Below are 23,347 nucleotides of genomic sequence, written 5' to 3'. Positions count from 1 at the left end.
GTCAACAACACATTCCTGGTTTTCCTCCCATATCTCAGTTTTCTAATTTCTTTGCATGATCCTTTAATTCTATTCAGCAGGACATTTTAGAATTCCTCAAGGTTCAGTGGCAGTCCTTTTCCTATTTTCACTCTATATTCTCTCCATAGGCAATCTCATTCCTGCTCAAAGTTTTAACTTTACCCACTGGAAGATAACCTCAGTGTTTATATCTCCTACCTACACCTCTTCTTAGCTTCCTACTTCTTATTTTTACTTCAGTGTTTCAAAGCCACTTAAGTTCAACATGTCCAAACTGAAGTCACCAACTCATCTGACATGGTCTTCTTCCAACTTTTCCTATCTCAACAAATGCAATCACCATCACCAAGAAGTTAGCACCTGTCAGTGACTCCTGACTCCTCTTACTTAACCAACACCATGCCTATTCAATTGTACTTCCTAAATATCCCCCAAATCCATTCAGCCCTCTATCTCAACCACCATTACTCTAGTCCAAACTACAAACTTCTGTTTCCCTGAACTGTTTTATAGGCTCGTCACTGACCCTCCTGTATCCAATTTTGCACCCCTTAAATCCCTTCTCCCTGCAACATCAAAAATAATTCTTTCAAGGATGTCACACTTCTGCCTTCCTTAGGCTCTGCTTAAAATCTTTCAATAGCTTCACATTGGTCTTAGGACTATGGCCAAACTCCTTATACCAAAATCCATAGTGTGGACCTTACATATGTTGCTAACCTCATCTTATACCATTCTCCCCTGCTCTTGCCCTCTCCCCGACACTCTGGCCTCCTGTTCCCCCCCACCAGCACAGTGCCTATGTATAAGCTATCTAGGACCTCTTTTGTTAGTGTATGCCTGCTCATTTTTCAGATATCAGCTCAAGTTTCAGGAAATTATTCTATGTTCTACCTGAAAGTCAAATTCCTGATACATGCTTCAACAGCGCTGTGCAACTCTTATTTGTAGCATTTGCCACAACCATAATTTTAGATTTATTTCTGCAATTATTATTATTATTTTTTATTTCTGCAATTATTTAATCTGACTTCGCTACTAGGCTATAAATTCCATGAGGATAAAGGATTATATCTGGTTTTGCTTATATTTTATTTTAATGCCTAGCACATGGTGAATGTACAATAAATTTTAATTGAGTGAATGAGAGACATAGAAAATATAAGCTTAAATATAAGCCACAATAATGATGTTATGCTTTCAGAGATATTTTGATATTTACTTATCAAGAAAAAAGAACAAGTAAACTTAAAATTGTAAACTGAAAGAAATTCCTAAGGAAAAAAAAAAGTAAAATATCTTACCTAGACACAAATTCACTTAATTCTGAATATTCGGTGGGTTCCATTATTATGCTGAGGTCAGTAATAACAGAAGATAAACTCTCCTCATTCTAAAATAAGGACAAAAAAACTTTTTTGTATCAAAGCACAGTCAACTTTTAAATAAAATAAAGAGACAAATCTACTTTCAAAATATGCAAAATGAAATGTCACCAAGTAATAGGAAAAAGTAACCAAGAAAAAGTACTGCAAATATGGGTTACTTTTTAAAAAAAATTTTTATTGGAGTGTAGTTGATTTACAATGTTGTGTTAGTTTCAGGTGAAAAGCAAAGTGAATCAGTTATACATATACAGATATGCACTTTTTTTTTAGATTCTTTTCCCATATAGGTCATTACAGAGTATTGAGTAGAGTTCCCTGTGCTAAATGTCCTTATTAGTTATCTATTTTATATATAGTAGTCTGTATATGTCAATCCCAATCTCCCAATTTATCTCTCCCCTCCCCTTTTCCCCCAGTGACCATAAGTTTGCTTTTTACTTCTGTGACTCTATCTCTGTTTTGTAAATAAGTTCATTTGTACCATTTTTTTAGATTTCACATATAAATGATATCATGATATTTACCTTTCTCTGTCTACCTTACTTCACTTAGTATGACAATCTCTAGGTCCATCCATGTTGCTGCAAATGGCATTATTTCATTCTTTTTTATGGCTGAATAATATTCCATTGTATATACATACCACATCTTTATCCATTCCTCTGTTGATGGACATTTAGGTTGCTTCCATGTCCTGGCTACTGTAAATAGTGCTGCAATGAACACTGGGGTGCATATATCTTTTTGAATTATGGTTTCCTCCAGATATATAACCGGGAGTGGGATTATTGGATCATATGGTAGCTCTATTTTTAGTTTTTTAAGAAACCTCCATACTGTTCTCCATAATGGTTGTGCCAATTTACATTCCCACCAACAGTGCAGGAGGTTTCCCTTTTCTCCACACCCTCTCCAGCATTTATTGTTTGTAGATTTTTTGATGATTACCATTCTGACTGGTGTGAGGTGATATCTAAACAGTTTTGATTTGCATTTCTCTAATAGTGATGTTGAGCATCTTTTCATGTGCCTCTTGGCCATCTGTATGTCTTCTTTGGAGAAATGTCTATTTAGATCTTCTGGCCATTTTTTGATTGGGTTGTTTATTTTTTTTTTTGATATTGAGCTGCTTGGGCTGTTTGTGCATTTTGGAGATTAATCCCTTGTCGGTTGCTTCATTAGCAAATATTTTCTCCCATTCTCTGGGTTGTCTTTTTGTTTTGTTTATGGTTTCCTTTGCTGTGCAAATGGGTTACTTCTTAAAAGAGTGAAATCAGATCTTCACTCCATACCAAAACCCAAAATGAACTCCAAGTGAATTACTTACTTAAATGTTAACAGTGAAACCATAAAGTATTAGGAGGGAATATAGACATGTAACTGATTACTGAGTGAGAAAGAACTTTCTTAGCAAACAATAACAACAAAAAAGCAAATATGATTACATAAAAACATAAACTATCGATATAAAATGACTTTATAACTAAAAGAAAAGAAATAAACAGGAAAATTTGTACTATAAAAATGACAAGGAGATATGAAAACTTAAAAGAAAAAGGCATATAACATGCACTAAAAACTCAGAGGTAAAAGACAAGTTACATGGAAAAAAAATGTTTGCTCTGACAAGTAATAAGATAAATGTAAATTAAAGCAATGAGATGACACTTTTACCTATAACATTGTTTTCACAATGCGTAACTTAAAATGTTTATATTCTGTGTCTCAGCAATTTGAATTCTATGAATATATCATAAAGAAATAAGAAATGAAGACAAAGGTTAACAGCTCCTTATTACAAAAAGCCAAAAACAAGTCTATATTCAATAATGGGGATTGTTAAATAAATTGTCAAGTACTTTGATCTGTAAAATCCAGGTTTTCTCCTTTACTCTAGTAAATTTTCTTCTATTATATATTTACCTATAATTTCTCTTCTTTTTTCTTGTTTTTGGAAAAATCATATGAATCTTCATTGTCTTCCAGATTTTTCTTCTTTTCAATTGCACTTGTAGGTGATTTTTCTCAAGCCTATCCTCCATATTCTACTCCTAACTACTTCTAATTTAGTTTTCAGCACTATAATCATTTTATTCTTCCTTTCTTTCTTTCTCCCAGCTCTCTTTCCATCTTATTCAATTTTCTTTGAATGCTTTCATTTGAGAGTGCAGTTATAATATAGCATGTTCTTTTATTTCCTGGATTAATTATTTTGAAGAGAATTTATCTACATTTTCTAATTCCTTTCATGGCAAGGTTTCTAAATGATGATTAACAAATTCTGTACCATTTTTGTGTTCTGTATTCTGTGGATCTTTTTTGTTAACAGGAGTAGATCTAGCAATTTCTGCTATTTCCTAAGGATATAGAGTGAGTAGATAATGCTTGACTGTTTCCCATTTGTCTGGGTAATATCTGACTTGTCCTTCTGTATTTTCAGCTGCTGGAGAAATGGATATTAATGGCTTATAATCACTGTTTAGTTTTTTCCACTGCTCAAGAATATAGTGGGAATTGTTACGAACAGCTGTAGTCAAAGTAGACTGTTTGTGGGCATCTACCACCATATCTCATCAAAAACAAATTCCAGAACATTCTTACAACTCAATAATGAAAAGACAAATAACCCAATTAAATACTGGGCAATGGATCTCAACAGACATTTCATCAAAGATGATATACAAATGGCCAATAAGCTTATGAAAAGATGCTCAACATACTAATCATAATCTGGTACTTCCATCTGACCCAGTAATTCTCTACCTAGATTTATACAAGAAAAATGAAAACATACATCCACTTAAAAACTTATACATGAATATCTTCAGAAATGTTATCCATAACAGTCAAAAGGTGAAAACAAGTGAAATGTTTCTCAGCTGACAAATGAATAAACAAAATGTGATAGATCCTCACAACGCAGCCAAAAAAAATTTTTTTAATGAAGTAATAATATATGCTACAACATGAATGAACCCTGAAAACATTGTGCTAAGTGAAAGAAACCAGTCAAAAAATTTGTAATCATACAAATTATATGATTCCACTTTTATGAAATGCCGAGAATAGGCAAATCCATAGAGATAGAAGATAGATAAGTCAGGTCTGGGCAGAAGAAGAGCAAATGAGGGGTGATAAAGAGCATGGGGTTTCTCTTTGAGGTGATAAAGTTCTAAAATTGATGTGTTGATGGTTGCACAAAGCTGAATAAATTTAAAAGTGCTGAATGTATACTTTAAATGAATGAATTATATGGTATGTGAACTATATCTCAATAGAGCTGTTATAACAAAAAAAAGGGAAAAAGAAAAAAAATCTCAGAGGAATGCCTTGTCTTTTGTTTGAGTATGTATAAGTGTTCTGGATTTTGGCCTTATACCCATTAGAATAGGCAAACTATCTTGTCAGCATAAAGCCTATGATTTACTGGCCCCTCCATTTTTTATTCATTCATTCATTCATCTATTTTTGGTGTGTTGTGAATTCTTCAAGATATTTTTTCTCCATCTCTCTCCTTGCCAGTCATACTGCTAACGAGGTCAACCCACCCCAGTTGGCAAACAAGGGAAGGACCTTGTAAACAAACTGACCTCAAAGACCCTGCATGAGTCTCAGCAGCACATTCCTTTCTACCACAGTCAATTTAAGCCCACATTTCTCATTCTTCTCTACAACTTAAGGATTTGGGGTAAAAATATTCAAGAAAAGGGTCCTGTAACTTCACAAAATACCCCACATTAGATTTCAGTGTTTTCTTTCATTTGGGTTTGAATGTCATCACATCAGGTAAATTTTCTTTGGAGCCTATGATATGGGACTATATTCTTTTTTCCATTTTTTTTTTTTGGATTGTATTTTTTTTTTTTTTTTTTTTTTTTTTGTGGTACACAGCACTCTCACTGTTGTGGCCTCTTCCGTTGCGGAGCACAGGCTCCAGATGCACAGGCTCAGCGGACATGGCTCATAGGCCCAGCCGCTCTGCGGCATGTGAGATCTTCCCGGATCAGTGCACGAACCCATGTCCCTTGCATCCGCAGGTGGATTCTCAACCACTGCACCACCAGGGAAGCCCTGGATTGTATTCTTTTTAAAAAAAATTTTTTGAGATATAATTGACATATAACACTATATTAGTTTCAGATGTACAAAATCATGATTACATATTTGTATATATTACAAAATAATCACATAGTCAATATTCAACACCACACATAATTATAAAAATTGTTTCTTTGTGATGATTTGAAGATTTACTTTCTTAGCAACTTTCAAAAATGCAATAATGTATTATTAACTATAGTTGCCATACTGTACATTAGATCCCCATGACTAATTTATTTATTAACTGGAGGTCTGTACCTTTTGACCACCATCACCCATTTCCCCCAACCCCCTCCCCTGGCAACCACCAATCTATCCTCTGCATCTATAAGCTTGCTCTTCTTTTTGTTTATTCTGTTTCCTAGATTCCACATTTAAGTGAGATCATATAGTACTTGTCTTTCTCTGTCCGAGTTCACTTAGCATAATGCCCTCAAGGTCCATCCATGTTGTCACAAAAGGCAAGATTTCATTCATTTTATGGCTGAATAATATTCCATTTTATATACAGACCACATTTTCTTTATCCATTTGTCCATCGATGGACACTAAATTTGTTTCCATGTCTTGGTTATTGTAAATAATGCTGCATTGAACATGGGGGTGCATGTATCTTTTTGAGTTAGTGTTTTTGTTTCCTTTGAATAAAATACCCAGAAGAATTGCTGGATCATGCAACAGTTATATTTTTAACTTTCTGAGGAGCCTCCATATTGTTTTCCAAAGTGGCTGCACCAATTTACATTGCAACCAACACTGCACAAGAATTCCCATTTCCCTACATTCTCACCAACACTTGTTATTTCTTGTATTATTTACATTACACATTCCAACAGGTGTGAGGTTATATCTAATTGTGGTTTTGATTTACATTTCCTCAATGAATAGTGTAATGTTGGACACCTTTGCATGTACCTGCTGGTCTTCTGTTTGTCTTCTCTGGAAAAATGTCTAATCAAATCCTCTGCCCATTTTTAATCAGATTGTTTTTATCACTCTTGAGTTTTATGAGTTCTTTACATGTTTTGGATATTAACACCTTATCAGACATGATTTGCAAATATTTTCTCCCATGCAGCCTTGTAATTTTGTTGATGGTTTCCTTTGCTGTGCAGAAACTTTTTAGGTTCATGCAGTTCTACTTGTTTATTTTTGCCTTTAGTGTCAAATCCAAAAAATCATCACCAGAATGATGTCAAGGAGCTTACAACCTATGTTTTCTTCTAGGAGTCTTATGGTCTCAGGTCTTACATTCAAATCTTTAATCCATTTTGAGTTAGGTTTTATGTATGATGTAAGAGTGGTCCAGTTTCATCCTTTTGCATGTGGCTATCCAGTTTTCCCAGAAGAGACTATCCTTTCCCCTTTCTATAATCTTGGATGTTTTGACATAAATTAATTGACCGTATATGCATGGGTTTATTTCTTGGGTTCTCTATTCTGTTCCATTGACATATGTATCCATTTTATGCCAACACAATATTGTTCAGATCACTGTAGCTTTGTAATATAGTTTGAAATCAAGATGCGTAATGGCTCCAGGTTTACTCTTCTTTCTCAAGATTGTTTTGGAGGCACTTGGTGGCACAGTGGTTAAGAATCCGCCTGCCAGGGACTTCCCTGGTGGCACAGTGGTTAAGAATCCGCCTGCCAATGCAGGGGATATGGGTTCGAGCCCTGGTCCGGGAAGATCCCACATGCCGCAGAGCAACTAAGCCCGTGTGCCACAGCTACTGAGTCTGTGCTCTAGAGCCCACAAGTCACAACTACTGAGCCAGCGTACCACAACTACTGAAGCCTGTGTGCCTACAGCCCGTGCTCCACAACAAGAGAAGCCACAGCAATGAGAAGCCCTCGCACCACAATGAAGAGTAGCCCCTGCTCTCCACAACTAGAGAAAGCCTGCACGCAGCAACAAAGACCCAACACAGCCAAAAATAAATAAATAAATAAATTTATAAAATTAAAAAAAAAAAAAAGAATCCGCCTGCCAATGCAGGGGACACGGATTTGAGCCCTGGTCTGGGAAGATCCCACATGCTGTGGAGAAACTAAGGCCATGAGCTACAACTACTGAGCCTTCTCTCTAGAGGCCGCGAGCCACAACTACTGAAGCCTGCACAGCTAGAGCCCATGCTCCAAAAGAGAAGCCACCGCAATGAGAAGAATACACACTGCAACGAAGAGTAGCCCCCACTCACCGCAACTAGAGAAAACCCACATGCAGCAACAACGACCCAATGCAGCCAAAAATAAATAAATAAATTTATTTATTTTTTTAAAAAAAGATTGCATTGGCTATTTGGGATCTTTTGTGGTTCCAAACAAATTTTAAGTTTCTTCTATTTCTGTGGAAAACATCGTTAGAATTTTGGTAGTGATTGCACTGAATCTGTAGATAGCTTTTTTCAGTATGGACATTTTAACAATATTAATTCTTCCTATCTATAAGCATGGAGTATCTTTCTACTTATTTGTGTTATAAACTTCTTTCATCAATGTCTTACAGTTCTCAGTGCACAGTCCTTTCAGCTCCTTAGTTAAACTTATTTGTAGGTATTTTATTCTTTTTGATGCTATTGTAAATGAAATTGTTTTCTTAATTTCTCTGATAGTTTGTTATTAGTGTATAGAAATGCAACAGATTTATTGATTTTCTATTCTGCAACTTAACTGAATTAGTTCATTTGTTCTAACAGTTTTTCTGGTGGAGCCTTTAGGGTTTTCTATAAATAATAACATGTCATCTATGAATAGTGACAGTATAACTTCTTTCTTTCCAATTTGGATGCCTTTTATTTCTTTTTTTTAATCTAACTGATCTGACTAAAACTTCCATTACTGTGTTGGATAAACACAGTAAGAGCGGGCATCCTTTGTCTTATTCTAGATCTTACAGGAAGAGCTTTCAGCTTTTCACTATTATGAAGTTAGCTGTGAACTTATGATATATGTCCTTTATTATTTTGAGGTATATTCCCTCCATACCCACTTTTTAAAAACATTTTATAACAACTTTATATTTTTCTAACATCTTTATTGGAGTATAATTGCTTTACAATGTTTTGTTAGTTTCTGCTGTATAACAAAGTGAATCAGCTATACGTATACATATATCCTCATATCTCCTCCCTCTTGCATCTCCCTCCCACCCTCCCTATCCCACCCCTCTAGGTGGTCTCAAAGCATGGAGCTGATCTCCCTGTGCTATGCAGCTGCTTCCCACTAGCTATCTATTTTACATTTGGTAATGTATATATGTCAATGCCACTCTCTCACTTTGTCCCAGCTTACTCTTCTCCCTCCCCATGACCTCAAGTCCATTCTCTATGTCTGAGTCTTTATTCCTGTTCTGCCCATAGGTTCGTCAGAACCATTTTTTTTTTTTTAGATTTCATATATATGTGTTAGTATATGGTATTTGTTTTTCTCTTTCTGACTTACTTCACTCTGTATGACAGACTCTAGGTCCACCCACCTCACTACAAATAACTCAATTTTGTTTCTTTTTATGGCTGAGTAATATTCCATTCATCTGTTGATGGACACTTAGGTTGTTTCCATGTCCTGGCTATAGTAAACAGTGCTGCAATGAACACTGTGGTACATGTCTCTTGGAATTATGGTTTTTTCAGGGTATATACCCAGTAGGGGGATTGCTGGGTCATATAGTAGTTCTATTTTTAGTTTTTTAAGGAACTTCCATACTGTTCTCCATAGTGGCTGTATCAATTTACATTCCCACCAACAGTGCAAGAGGGTTCCCTTTTCTCCACACCCTCTCCAGCATTTATTGTTTGTAGATTTTTTGATGATGGCCATTCTGACCGGTGTGAAGTGATACCTCATTGTAGTCTTGATTTGCATTTTTCTAATAATTAGTGATGTTGAGCAACCTTTCACGTGTTTGTTGGCAATCTGTATATCTTCTTTGGAGGAGTGTCTATTTAGGTCTTCTGCCCATTTTTGGATTGGGTTTTTTTTTGATATTGAGCTACATGAGGTGCTTGTATATTTTGGAGATTAGTCCTTTGTCAGTTGTTTCGGTTGCAAAGATTTTCTCCCATTCTGAGGGTTGTCTTTTCGTCTTGTTTATGGTTTCCATTTCTGTGCAAAAGCTTTTCTATACCCACTTTGTTGAGGTTTTACCATAAATCGTTGCTGAATTTTATCAAATGCTTTTTCTGCATTTATTGAGATAATCATGATTTTTTATCCTTTTTTGTTAATGTGGTGTAGCACATTGATTGATTTGCAAATGTTGAACCATCCTTACATCCCTGGAATAAGTTCCACTTGATCATTGTGAATGATCCTTTTAATGTATTGCTGAATTTAGTTTGCTAATATTTTATTGAAGATTTTTAAATCTATGTTCACCAGGGATATTGGCTTATAATCTTCTTTTCTGTGCCCTTGTCTGTTTGGGGTATCAGGGTAAGCTGGCCTTGTAAAGTAAGTTCAGAAGTGTTCCTCCTCTTTTGGGAAGAGTTTGAGACGCACTGGTATAAATTCCTCTTTAAATGTTTGGTAGCAGTCATCAGTGAAGCCATCTTGTCCTGCATTTTAGTTAGTTGGGAGGTTTTAAATTACTGATTCAATCTCCCTATTAGTAATTGGCCTGTTCAGATTTTCTATTTCTTCCTGATTCAGTCTTGGAAGGTTTTTTTTAGGAGTTTATCCATTTGTTGGTGCATAATTGTTCACAGTAGTCTCTTATGATCCTTTGTATTCCTGTGGTAGCAGTTGTAATGACTAATCTTTCATTTCTGATTTTATTTGAGTCTTTTTTTCTTGGTGAGTCTAGCTAAAGATTTATCAATTTTGATTATCCTTTCAAAGAATCTGCTCTTAGTTTCACTGACCTTTTCTAAAGTCTTTTTAGTCTCTATTTCATTTGTTTCTGTTCTGATCTATGTTCATAGGTTTTTTGTTTGCTTTGTCTGTTTGTTTGTTTTTGGCCTCACCAAGTGGCTTGCAGGATCTTAGTTCCCCAAACAGGGATCAAACCCAGGCCCTTGGCAGTGACAGCACAGAGTCCAAACCACTGCAACACCAGGGAATTCCCTCTGATCTATGTTATTCCCTTCCTTCTGGTAACTTTGGGCTTCATTTGTTCTTCTTTATCTTTATACCTCAGTTCCTTGAGGTATGAAGTTAGGTATTTTGAGATTTTTCTTGTTTCTTCAGATAGGTGTATATTGCTATGGTCTTCCCTTTCAGAACTGCTTTTACTGTAGCCCATAAGTTTTGGTATGTTGTATTTCCATTTTCATTAGTCTCACGGTATTTCTTTATTTTGCTTCCATTTCTTTTTTGACCCATTGGTTGTTCAGTAGCATGTTTTTAATCTCCACATATTTGTGAAATTTCCAGTATTCTTCTTGTAATTGATTTCTAGCCATACTACTGTGGTTGGAAAAGATGCTTGACATCATTTCAACCATCTTATATTTAAGACTTATATAAGTTAAGAATATATGTTGGGCTTCCCTGGTGGCGCTGTGGTTGGGAGTCCGCCTGCCGATGCAGGGAACGCGGGTTCGTGTCCCTGTCCGGGAGGATCCCGCATGCCACGGAGCGGCTGGGCCCATGGGCCATGGCTGCTGGGCCTGCGCGTCCAGAGCCTGTGCTCTGCAACAGGAGAGGCCACGGAAAAAAAAAAAAAAAAAAAAAAGAATATATGTTCTATCCTGGAGAATGTTCCATATATACCAGGAAAGAATGTGTATGCTGTTGCTTTTGGAAGGAATGTTCTATATACATCTGTTAAGTCAACCTGGTCTTACGTGTTCTTTAAGGTCAATGTTTCCTTATTGATTTTCTACCTGGATGATCTATCCATTGATGTGTGATCAATTTATGGTCCCCTATTATTATTATATTGCTGTCTGTTTCTCCTATAAAGCCAATATTGGCTTTATATATGTAGGTGCTCCTCTGCTGGGTGCATAAATATTTATAAATGTTATATCCTCTTGTTGAATTGACCCCTTTATCATTATGTAGTGCCCTCCTGTCCCTTATTATCGCCTTTTTTTTAAAGTCTATTTTGTCTGATATAAGTATAGCTACCACAGATTTCTTCTGGTTTTCATTTGCATAGAATATATTTTTCCACCCCTTGACTTTCAGTCTGTGTGTGTCCTTACACCTGAAGTGAGTCTCTTGTAGGCAGAGTACAGAGGGGTCTTGTTTTTTATTTGTTCATCTACTCTATTTCTTTTGATTGGAGAATTTAGTCCATTTACATGTAAAGTAATTATTGATAGGTATGTACTTAATGCCACTTTGTTCATTATTTTGTAGTGTTTTGTAGTTTCTCTGTTCTTCTCTTGCTTTCTTCCTCTGTGGTTAAATGACCTTCTTTAGTGGTATGCTAATATTCCTTTCTCATTACCTTTTGTGTATCTACTATAGGTTTTGGCTTTATGGTTATCATGAGGCTTACAAATAACAACTTACATTTATAACAGTCTCTTTTAAGTTGATAACAACTTAAACACATTCCAAAGCTCTACATGTTTACTCTCCCCCTCAAAGTTTTATGTTCTTGATTTTACATTTTACATATTTTTATCATGTATATCCCTTAAATAATTATTGTAGTTAATTGTTTTTACCATTTTTGTCTTTTAACCTTTGTATTAGCTTTATAAGTGATGAATTCACTACCTATACTACATATTTACATTTCCTAGTGAGATTTATACTTTCATGTTTTCCTGTTACTAATTAGTGCCATTTCTTTTCAGCTTAAAGAAATCCCTTTAACATTTCTTTTAAGGCTGATTTAGTGGTGATGAACTCCTTTAGCTTTTGCTTATCTGCAAAATTCTTTTACCTCTTCTTCGATTCTGAATGATAACTTTGCTGGGTTGATAATTCTTGGTTGGAATTTTTTTTCTTTCAGCACTTTGAATACATATGCCACTGTCATCTGACCTGCAAAGTTTCCGCTGAAAAATCTGCTTAAGGTCTTTAGGATGTTCCCTTGTACATAACAATTGTTTTTCTCTCACTGCTTTTAAGAGTCTCTCCTTGTTTTCAAATTTTGGTATTTTAATTTTAATGTGTCGGTGTGGGGTTTTTGCGGTTCCTCTTATTTGGAACTCTCTGGGGTTCCTGGATCTGGAGAACTGTTTTTACAGTTTAGGAAAGTTTTCCACTATTATTTCTTCAAATATGTTTTCAGACCCTTTCTCTTTTCCTTCTGGAACTCCTTATATTGTGAATGTTAGCACACTGCATGTTGTCCCATAAATCCCTTAAGCTATCTTCACTTTTTTTTCATTCTTTTTCGTTTTTGCTGCTTTGATTTGGTGAGTTCCTGTGCCCTGTCTTTGAGTTCACTGATCTTTTCTTCTGTCTCATGCTGTCTGCTGTTAAAATCTCCAATGTATTTTTCAGTTCAGTTATTGTACTCTTTAGCTTGCGGACTTCTGTTTAAAACTTTCTTATATTTTCCATATCTTTGTTGAAGTTCTCCGTGTGTTCATTCATTCGTCTCCTGAGTTTGGCTAGCATCTTTATGACTATTACTTTGAACTCTTTATCAGGTAAATTACTTATCTCTGTTTCGTTAAGGATTTTTCCTCAGGTTTTATCTTGTTCTTTCTTGTTTCACACATATTCCTCTGTTTCTTCATTTTACTTGATTATCTATGTTGGTTTCTATGCATTAGATGAAACAGTCACCTCTCCAGTCTTGAAGGGCTGGCCTTGTGTAGGAGATGAACTTACTGTTCAACCCTGCCCTAGTTCTTGGTTGTCTCTCAAACCTTTGTGATTATTCAAGCTGCCAATTTTATTTTTTATAGCTCACAGTAGTTGAAGTTGTGCCAGGACCAAATATTCTTTTTAATTTAAAATTTTCCCTATTTTTGAATCTTTTTTTTCATTTCATTGCATTTCAGGGAGAGTAGTTATGAAAACATACTTAACTGTCACTTCCCCCAGAAACTGCCACCCATTTGACTTATTATAATGCATGGACTATGAATGCTGACACATGTTAATTCTAATGTTCTTGCAACTCCTCACAAACAGTACAATAGCACTAACAACACCAGAGAGTAAATCTGGGGAAAAGAGTTGTATGCTCCAACTGCATGTGACAATAATAGCTGTGCCAACATGGGTAATCATGCAAACATTCTGGGTGTATTTCCCTATAAGAGGATTGACTTAGATACTCTATAAGGTCACTTTTGGTCTCAGCATTCTATTAATATGATTTTAGGTCACTTTGATTTCTAACATTATACTACCATGATTTTATTATAACAGTATTCTATAAGTAAGATAATTTTATTGTTTAGGTTACTTTTTAATTTTCTGATAGTTAAACATCTCCCTCTAGTGGAAATTTTATTTTAAAAAGTGTTTTAGAACACAGAAGGTTGCTATTTATTTATGACTGCTTTTTTTCTATCAGTCTCAACTATAAAAATCTGCTCAACATGTAAAATGCTAAAATTATTTTAAGAAGGCAGTTTGGTACTATCAATCAGAATTTACATGTAAATCTCCTTTAACCTGGCAATTCCACTAGAGATATAGTTCAAAAAATATACTTACCCAAGTAGCTTTAGAACATCTGACAGTTTACCAATAAATAATAAAAATCATAAAACTGGAAAGGTGCAGAGAGAAAGGGAGTATTCTTAACATAGCCTGGGACAGCATGTTCTTTTTGTAGCAAATCAGGTAAAACCAAGCAGTTGAAAAGCACCTACATACTTTGAAATGTATATAATGACAACTTATGTCCCTTTAGAGATTCAGCAATTACTGTGTTCTACATCTTTTAAAGAATATAAATTGTTCCTCTCCTTAAATTTTTTTTTTCCTGCATCCCCTAAACCATGTGGGACAGAAACTGCTGGTAGTCCCCAATATTTGTACTTCTTTCTTGCTCCAATTTTTTCACTGGCTACATGGGCATGCATAATGAAGACTAAATTTCCAGCCTCCCTTGCACTAATTTATTGGCCATTAGAATGTAGGTGAAAATGATGGGTGTTACAACTTCTGAGAAGTGTCCTTCAATGGAAAAGGCGAGTCCTGGTTTGCCCAGCCCTTTCCCGATGTCTGAAATGCTAAAGTGATAACTGCACCATGATTTGGAAGTCACATGGGTGATGGCAGAGCCTGATGATCATGAAACCACCATACTAGCCCTTGAAAACATATCCTGCAATTTTGTTTAAGCAATAGAGAAATAAACTTCTAGTACTTTGAACCTTCCTTATTTTTAAGTTTTCTGTTATGTGCAGCTCAACTAATTCGAATTCATTCAGCATGTGAGCTAACAGTATAACTTTAGGCCAATGCTAAATGGTTACAAAATTTTCAATCATGCTTTGGTGGTATGATCAGAATATTAGCTTAAAAGGTGAGGTCTGGACTGGTGCCACTACTGCCTGGTAGGAGGTAGGGAGCATGGCCACCATAGCGGTGGTAGCAGGTACTGTATGGTAGGGCCCACATGGCTCTGGTCCTGTCTATGTGGCTTCATGGTGACCACCCAGGACCATCAAGCTAAGCTACTGTGGGAGCTGCAGGGGCCCAGTGCCAGTTCATGCTGGGAATGCCTCTGGTCAGGTAATAGCCATTCTTAAGAAGCACGTTGCATTATAAAAAATGCCCCCAAACTGAAACCTCATCCTTGATCTAACTCATGATGTGATCAAATTACCACTTGATGCTTTTCTTCAGAGGCTTAAGGTGACCACAGTATGGAACTTCAACAAAATGAAATTTAAATATTCCAGTCTATTTTATCTCTCAGGCCAAAGCCCCACTAATGAGCACACTAATCAATCTTTGGCCACAACCTATCCTGGAATGTATAGCTCCACTGAGCAGCTCGTTCACCTCAACTTCAGAAGATGGTCTTTCTTTTTTCAGTTGGACTTGTGGCCATCCTCCCAAGGATAAGCCTAATTTTGCTAGCAGTCTAGCATCTCTCCAGATAAGTCAGGGAGTGACTATGAAAAAGGTGAATGCCAACAGCAGAAAAAGCCTGTAGGACCCCAAGGCTACTAGAATGCCCCTGGGCAGTTTCCTAGACAATGTATACGCTGATAGTGCAGATGTTCTTAGACATGGAACTAGACCTCTGTCTCTGCCAACCCGACACAGATTATAGGCCTGGCCATTAATGGAGGCCAGAATGCAGGTAAGCATTTGGTATCTCACCACTCTGAGCTTAGGATCACATTAGCCATAAAGAAAGAAAAGGCAGGGCTTCCCTGGTGGCGCAGTGGTTGAGAATCCGCCTGCCGATGCAGGGGACACGGGTTCATGCCCTGGTCCGGGAGGATCCCACATGCCGCGGAGCGGCTGGGCCCGTGAGCCATGGCCGCTGAGCCTGTGCGTCCAGAGCCTGTGCTCCGCAACGGGAGAGGCCACAACAGTGAGAGGCCCGCGTACCACAAAAAAAAAAAAAAAAAAAAAAAGAAAGAAAAGGCAGTTGTCCAACTATGCATCCTTATGCAATGAGACAACATCCAGGAATTCCTGGGCCACAGAAAGGAGAAGTCTGGAGTCCTGGCATGGGCTTTTCATCCTAAACGAGATCAACCCATTTGGGTCCATATTCTGTTTTAGTCTTCAGCAGATGATGTTTGAGGTCATACAGAACTAAAATATCATCTTGGTGACTCTGCATGGCTCCAAGGCCTGGTGCCAACCTGGGAACACTAGGGACACTCATCACCCATGTCCATAACATCCTACTCAACCGGCTTTGGCAATGCCGCACTGTGGATGTTCTTGGTCACTTGACAGACTAAAGGGGGATACTCTGAGGTAGAAGCAAGCTGGAAACTCTGCCATCAGATGAGAGGCCTAGATATCCCCCAGTCAGTTCTCAGCCTGCCAGGGTCTGTGGTAACAAAGAGGGACATAGACTGCAAAGAGTTCTCAAGAAGCAAAACCTCTAGCCCAGATACCTGGACCCAGTTACTCTTGACTAGTTGGGGACAGTTTCTGATATGTGACATCAACTCCTGTTGCATACAAAAAGGAACAACTTGAGGCTATTTCTGTGGCTGAGGATAAGCATGAGGAACCCAGGCACATGACTGCGAATGCAAGCAAGCAGCAGATCCATATGACTTGGTTGTGACAACTGGTCTACATCCACTTTAGTTATCTGATGAACTGGGGCCAAGGCAGTGTGCCTGCCCTTCCCTGTTCCTCTCCTCTACACATACTCCCTGTAGGCCCATACTCATAAAACCAACGGGTTGAAATTGCCTTCTGCTATCAAAGCATGTGCCCAGAATTGATCATTTCTCAAAATTATGCCTGGATCCCATTCTTCTTGGAGCCAGACTTTGAAGATGTCTGAGTCTTGTTTTGCCCTATCCTGGCCAGGGGATGCACGTTAATATTCTGTCTGCTTTCTGATTTTATGTGAAAATCCTAACCAAGAGTATCTTCCTCCTATGTTGTGTCTCAGCAGTCTGTATAACTTGCTGGCATAACCGTGAACCACCTTGAAGTCTAACCCTCCAGCCCTGAGCAGCCTTCAGATTGTAGTGATCCCACATGGCCACAACCACAGGAGAGGCCCTGAGCAAGAACAACAACTGTGCTGCTCCCAAATACCTGACCCACAGAAAATGGTGAGATAATAAATGTGTTTTGTTGGTTTAAGCTGTTAAATTTGGGAGAAAATGTTAAGCAGCAATAGATAACTAATAGATAATAGATGACTGAGATATCAGCTGACGACTGAGGGCATCCAAGACTGTTCCCATGACCTCGGGGCTTGCACTGGAAGCCCAGGAACATCTTACTACCTGTCCTCCAATAAAGCACTATGCTCTCAGCAACAATCCTACTGTACGCAGTTGCTGGGGTATTCATACTTAAAAATTTTTTTAATGGTACCACTTTGCACAAATGTGCTACGAGGGGGCCCTAGCTCAAGAAAGTGTCCTCATCTCAGCCACTGCTGAAGACTGGGGTGTGGGAGTTTTTATTTCATAGCAGCAGAATCTGTGTTATTTATCACAATGTATTCTTAATTTACCTGGATTTCCAGAAGCTGAAATTCAAGTTGAAACGTAATCATGTGGCAATTTCCTGATAATCTGTGTCTCTGAAGAACTTTCTTTGTACCTGTAAATCAGAAAAATAAATATTTTTGTTTGCAAATAACAATTTCCTTTAAATATCTATTATTTAATCTTGTGTGGATACCTATAATATACATGGGTGTATGTGTGAGAGTGTATTTGAATTGAAAATACCTGGAAGAATGTGCACCAAATTGATCGCCTTTGCAAAATAAGATTAAAGACAACTTGTACTTTCTAGTTATCAATTATACCAAAGATTAAGGTAAGAAACAGAAATATGCTAGTATGACCCTAGACAAATTTGAATCATGATAACTATTAGATATTTTTCATTTTTACAACATTATCTGCTTCTAGTTAGACAATAAATTAAATCCATGTATTTACCTCAGTTAACTCTTAAAACTTTACTAAAATGACAGCAAAAGTATTTTTTTAGGTATAACATGAATACACTCAAATGCATAAAATGCCCTATTCTTAACTATACAGCATGATTTATATATATATACATATATATATACACTTAAATATATATATACACATATATGTATATATATATTTACAACTGTTTCCCATGTAACCACCACTAAGATCAAGATACAGAAAGTTTCAAGTACCCCATAATGTTCCCTCATGCCCTTTCCAGGCTATACACTATGTCCCCCGCAAGGGATAACCATTATTCTGATTTTATTACCATCTACTTGTGCTAATGAAGGTATTTTTAAACTGGCACAATTCTTTTTTAATTTTTATTTTTATTTATTTATTTTTTAAAGAAATTGGTAGTTTTTTTGTTTTTGTTTTTGTTTTTGTTTTTTGTGATACGCAGGCCACTCACTGTTGTGGCCTCTCCTGTTGCGGAGCACAGGCTCCGGACGCACAGGCTCAGCGGCCATGGCTCACAGGCCTAGCTGCTCCGCGGCTTGGGGGATCTTCCCAGACCAGGGCACAAACCCATGTTCCCTGCATTGGCAGGTGGACTCTCAACCACTGCGCCACCAGGGAAGCCCTTTTTTAAAAAATTTTTATTTATTTTTGGCTGTGTTGGGTCTTCGTTGCTGCGCATGGGCTTTCTCCAGTTGTGGTGAGTGGGGGCTACTCTTCATTGCAGTGCGAGGGCTCCTCATTGTGGTGGCTTCTCTTGTTGTGGATCATGGGCTCTAGCATGCAGGCTCCAGTAGTTGCAGCACACAGGCTCAGTAGTTGCGGCATGTGACTGCTAGAACGCATGGGCTTCAGTAGTTGCGGCACATGGGCTCAGTAGTTGAGGCATGCGGGCTCTAGGTGAGTGGGCTTCAGTAGTTGTGGCACGTGGGCTCAGTAGTTGTGGCTCACAGGCTCTAGAGCGCAGGCTCAGTAGTTGTGGCATATGGACTTAGCTGCTCCACAGCATGTGGGATCTTCCGGGACCAGGGCTCAAACCCATGTCCCATGTACTGGCAAGCAGATTTTTAACCACTGTGCCACCAGGGAAGTCTCCACAATTGTCTTTTTTTAAAAACTGAAGTATAGTTGCTGTACAATACATATACATTACACGTGGACAATATAGTGATTCACAATTTTTAAAGGTTATATTCCATTTACAGTTATTATTAAATGTTGGCTATATTCCCCATGTTGTAAAATATATCCTCGTAGCTTGTTTTATATCTAATAGTCTGTACCTCTTAATCTACCCCTATATTGCCCCTTCCCCCACAAGGGCACAATTTTACAGGGATAAAGAGAAAAAGATGAGAGTAACCTAATTTTAGAAGCTAAAATTCAGATGGATAAGCTAGATATTACACGAAAAAGTGGAACTAACCTGGCAGATCCAGGAAAATTAAAACCTAAGCCAGCAATGGGGAAAGCTCAGAATCAAGCCCATTCAAAGGCATTCTGAATGGGTACCACCAAGTACCTCTACAGAGGGGGTAAACCTGGGGCTCAAAATAGAAAGACTGAGACTTTTGTACAGTAAAATCTCACTCTCCATATTCTCTGTATTCCATCTATTCCTTTCAAGTACGTGAAGTGTCTAAATTTCATTTCTACATGTAATTCTAAGTTTCACTGAGGTGAGCTGCCCACCACCTTCTGAGGGTCACTCTTCCTCTCCCTGGTCATGAGGGTTATTTTGGTGGAAAAATCATGAAGCATTTCCTAAAGTGATTCCTTCTTCTAAACCAAGTTCCCAACATCCAATCACACAGCTGAATTAGCTTCCCCTTACTTGTTAGTGCATCAGAGATCCTTGGTAATAAAACGTAAGTCATTGGGACCAGAAACCCTCCTCTGCCAAATGGTCCAGCTCTTGAAATATTTATCTTGGCCACAAGCAGAGCACCACAGATGACACAGCTCTCATGTCAGTAGTGAACAACAGCTAAGATTTACAAATTAATGCTGCTACGGTTCTTAAAATCGCTTATGGCTGTTACTTGACTATTAAGTTACTTAATGACAGACTGTGTCTTCTTTAATATGTACCTCAGGCAGCTTTTAATAGTATTACACACACTGTGATATTGAATACACACTTGACAAAACAAGTTTACCACAACCACACATTCAAATCATTATCTTGCAGAATTTTAATTCAATGATAAGACAACCAATTTCCTATGTATCATAAGGTAAACTTCAATACCACTTCCAGATTTAAATTAATGCTTACTCTGGAAATTCCCTGGATGCGTAGTGGTTAAGACTCAGCACTTTCACTGCTGTGGGCCCAGGTTCAATCCCTGGTTGGGAAACTAAGATGCCACACGGTGCAGCCAAAAAAAAAAAAAAGGAAAAGAAACTAATGCTTACTCTTTTCTGTCATCTCAGTGCTCATTAGGTCCTCTGTCTTCTTGGAGTAATGTTTTATACTGATGCCAGTAAGCGTACTTAGAAACTGAAGTTCTGATTCTAAATGTCCAAGATGACTTCTCAGATCTTTTGACAATTCCCATCCTTCAGAATCTGTTTGGTATATGTCTCGAAATGATTTTCTAAAAAGCAAATACCACAAATAATTACTTCAATTAAGAAACCACTACAAAAACAGAAATATAGATCAATGGAACAGGATAGAAAGCCCAGAGATAAACCCACACACATATGGTCACCTTATCTTTGATAAAGGAGGGAAGGATATACAGTGGAGAAAAGACAGCCTCTTCAATAAGTGGTGCTGGGAAAACTGGACAGCTACATGTAAAAGTATGAAATTAGAACAATCCCTAACACCATACACAAAAATAAACTCAAAATGGGTTAAAGACCTACATGTAAGGCCAGACACTATCAAACTCTTAGAGGAAAACATAGGCAGAACACTCTATGACATAAATCACAGCAAGATCCTTTTTGACCCATCTCCTAGAGAAATGGAAATAAAAACAAAAATAAACAAATGGGACCTAATGAAACTTAAAAGATTTTGCACAGCAAAGGATACCATAAATAAGACCAAAAGACAACCCTCAGAATGGGAGAAAATATTTGCAAATGAAGCAACTGACAAAGGATTAATCTCCAAAAATTATAAGCAACTCATGCAGCTCAATAACAAAAAAAACCAACCCAATCCAAAAATGGGCAGAAGAACTAAATAGACATTTCTCCAAAGAAGATACACAGATTGCTAACAAACACATGAAAGAATGCTCAACATCATTAATCATTAGAGAAATGCAAATCAAAACTACAATGAGATATCATCTCACACCAGCCAGATTGGCCATCATCAAAAACTCTAGAAACAATAAATGCTGGAGAGGGTGTGGAGAAAAGGGAACACTCTTGCACTGCTGGTGGGAATGTAAATTGATACAGCCACTATGGAGAACAGTATGGAGGTTCCTTAAAAAACTACAAATAGAACTACCATATCACCCAGCAATCCCACTACTGGGCATATACCCTGAGAAAACCATAATCCAAAAAGAGTCATGTACCAAAATGTTTATTGCAGCTCTATTTACGATAGCCAGGACATGGAAGCAACCTAAGTGTCCATCAATAGATGAATGGATAAGGAAGATGTGGCACATATATACAATGGAATATTACTCAGCCATAAAAAGAAATGAAACTGAGTTATTTGTAATGAGGTGGATAGACCTGGAATCTGTCATACAGAGTGAAGTAAGTCAGAAGGATAAAAACAAATACCGTATGCTAACACATATATATGGAATCTAAAAAAAAAAAAATGTCATGAAGAGATTAGTGGTAGGATGGGAATAAAACACAGACCTACTAGAGCATGGACTTGAGGATATGGGGAGGGGGAAGGGTAAGCTGTGACGATGTGAGAGAGTGGCAGGGACATATACACACTACCAAATGTAAATTAGATAGCTAGTGGGAAGCTGCAGCACAGCACAGGGAGTTCACCTCTGTGCTTTGTGACCACCTAGAGGGGTGGGATAGGGAGGGTGGGAGGGAGGGTGACACAAGAGGGAAGAGTTATGGGAACATATGTATATGTATAACTGATTCACTTTGTTGTAAAAGAGAAACTAACACACTATTGTAAAACAGTTATACGCAAATAAAGATGTTAAAAAAAATAAAATAAATAAAAAATAAAAAAATTTTAAAATGTACATCAAAAAACACTATCAACAGAGTAAAAAGGCAACTCACAGAATGGGAGAAAATATTTGTTAATCGTATATCTGATAAAGGATCAATATCCAAAATATATAGAGAAACTCCTAAAACTCAACAACAAAAACCCAAACAACCTGATTCAAAAATGGTCAAAGGATTTAAATAAACATATCTCCAAAGAAGATATACAAATGGCCAATAAGTACATGAAAAGATATTCAACATCACCTATCATTAGGTAAATGCAAGACAAAACTACAGTGAGGTACCACCTCATACCCATTAGGATGGCTACTATCAAAAAAGAGATAACAACAAGTGTTGATGTAGATGTGGAGAATCTGGAAAACTTGTGGACTGTTAGTGGGAACGTAAAATGGTAGAACCACTGTGGGAATCAGTGTGGTGGATCCTCAGAAAATTAAAAATAGAATTAACATATGATCCAGCAACTCCACTTCTTGGTATATAACCAAAGAAATGAAAGCAGGGTCACAAAGAGATATTTGTTCACCCATGTTCATACCTGTATTATTCACAAAAGCTAAAACATGGAAGCAACTAAGTATTTATTGACAGATGAATGGATAATAAAATGTGGTATATACATACAAGAAAATATTACTCAGCCTGAAAAAGAAAGGAAATCCTGATATATGCTACAATATGGATGAAACTTAAGGATATTATGCTGAGAGAAATAAGCCAGTCATAGAAAGATAAATATGTATGATTCCATGTATATGAAGCAATAGAGAAGTCAAATTCAGTGGAGACAGAAAAAAGAATGGTGGTTGTCAGGGGCTAAGGGGAGTTGGGAAATGGGAAGTTATTAGTTAATGGGTATGGAGTTTTAGTTTAACAAGATGCAAAGAGTTATGGAAAGGGATGGAGGTAATAGTTACACAATATTATGAACATTATACTACTGATATGAAAACTGAAAAATGGTTAAGATGATACATTTATATTATATGTATTTTACTGGAACTGAAAAAAAAAAGTTTGGTACAGGTCCTAAACTTCCTTCTCCATCATAATGAAAAGAAACTATATTAAATCCAAACACCTTGGACTCTTCCGACTTTCTCAACTTGATCATTGAGGAGACTCAGATTACATGGATACTCTACATACTATCCT

At 37.1% G+C, this 23,347-nt stretch overlaps 1 protein-coding gene across 1 annotated transcript in view; it reads right to left on the bottom strand.

Annotated features, from left to right (window-relative positions):
• CENPP (centromere protein P) overlaps positions 1-23,347 on the bottom strand; it is a 205,699-nt gene that overhangs the window by 180,478 nt on the left and 1,874 nt on the right. Inside the window, exons 2-4 of the mRNA XM_059072428.2 lie at positions 20,414-20,595; positions 17,557-17,645; positions 1,326-1,414 (exon numbers count right to left, since the gene is read on the bottom strand). Coding sequence (XP_058928411.1) covers positions 1,326-1,414; positions 17,557-17,645; positions 20,414-20,595 — 360 coding nt within the window. The remainder of the gene's footprint in view (positions 1-1,325; positions 1,415-17,556; positions 17,646-20,413; positions 20,596-23,347) is intronic.

Source organism: Kogia breviceps, chromosome 8, assembly GCF_026419965.1.
Source record: "Kogia breviceps isolate mKogBre1 chromosome 8, mKogBre1 haplotype 1, whole genome shotgun sequence".
Taxonomy (NCBI): Eukaryota; Metazoa; Chordata; class Mammalia; order Artiodactyla; family Physeteridae; genus Kogia; species Kogia breviceps.
Note: the sequence above shows the minus strand (reverse complement) of the source record. Positions and strands in the feature narration are given on the sequence as shown.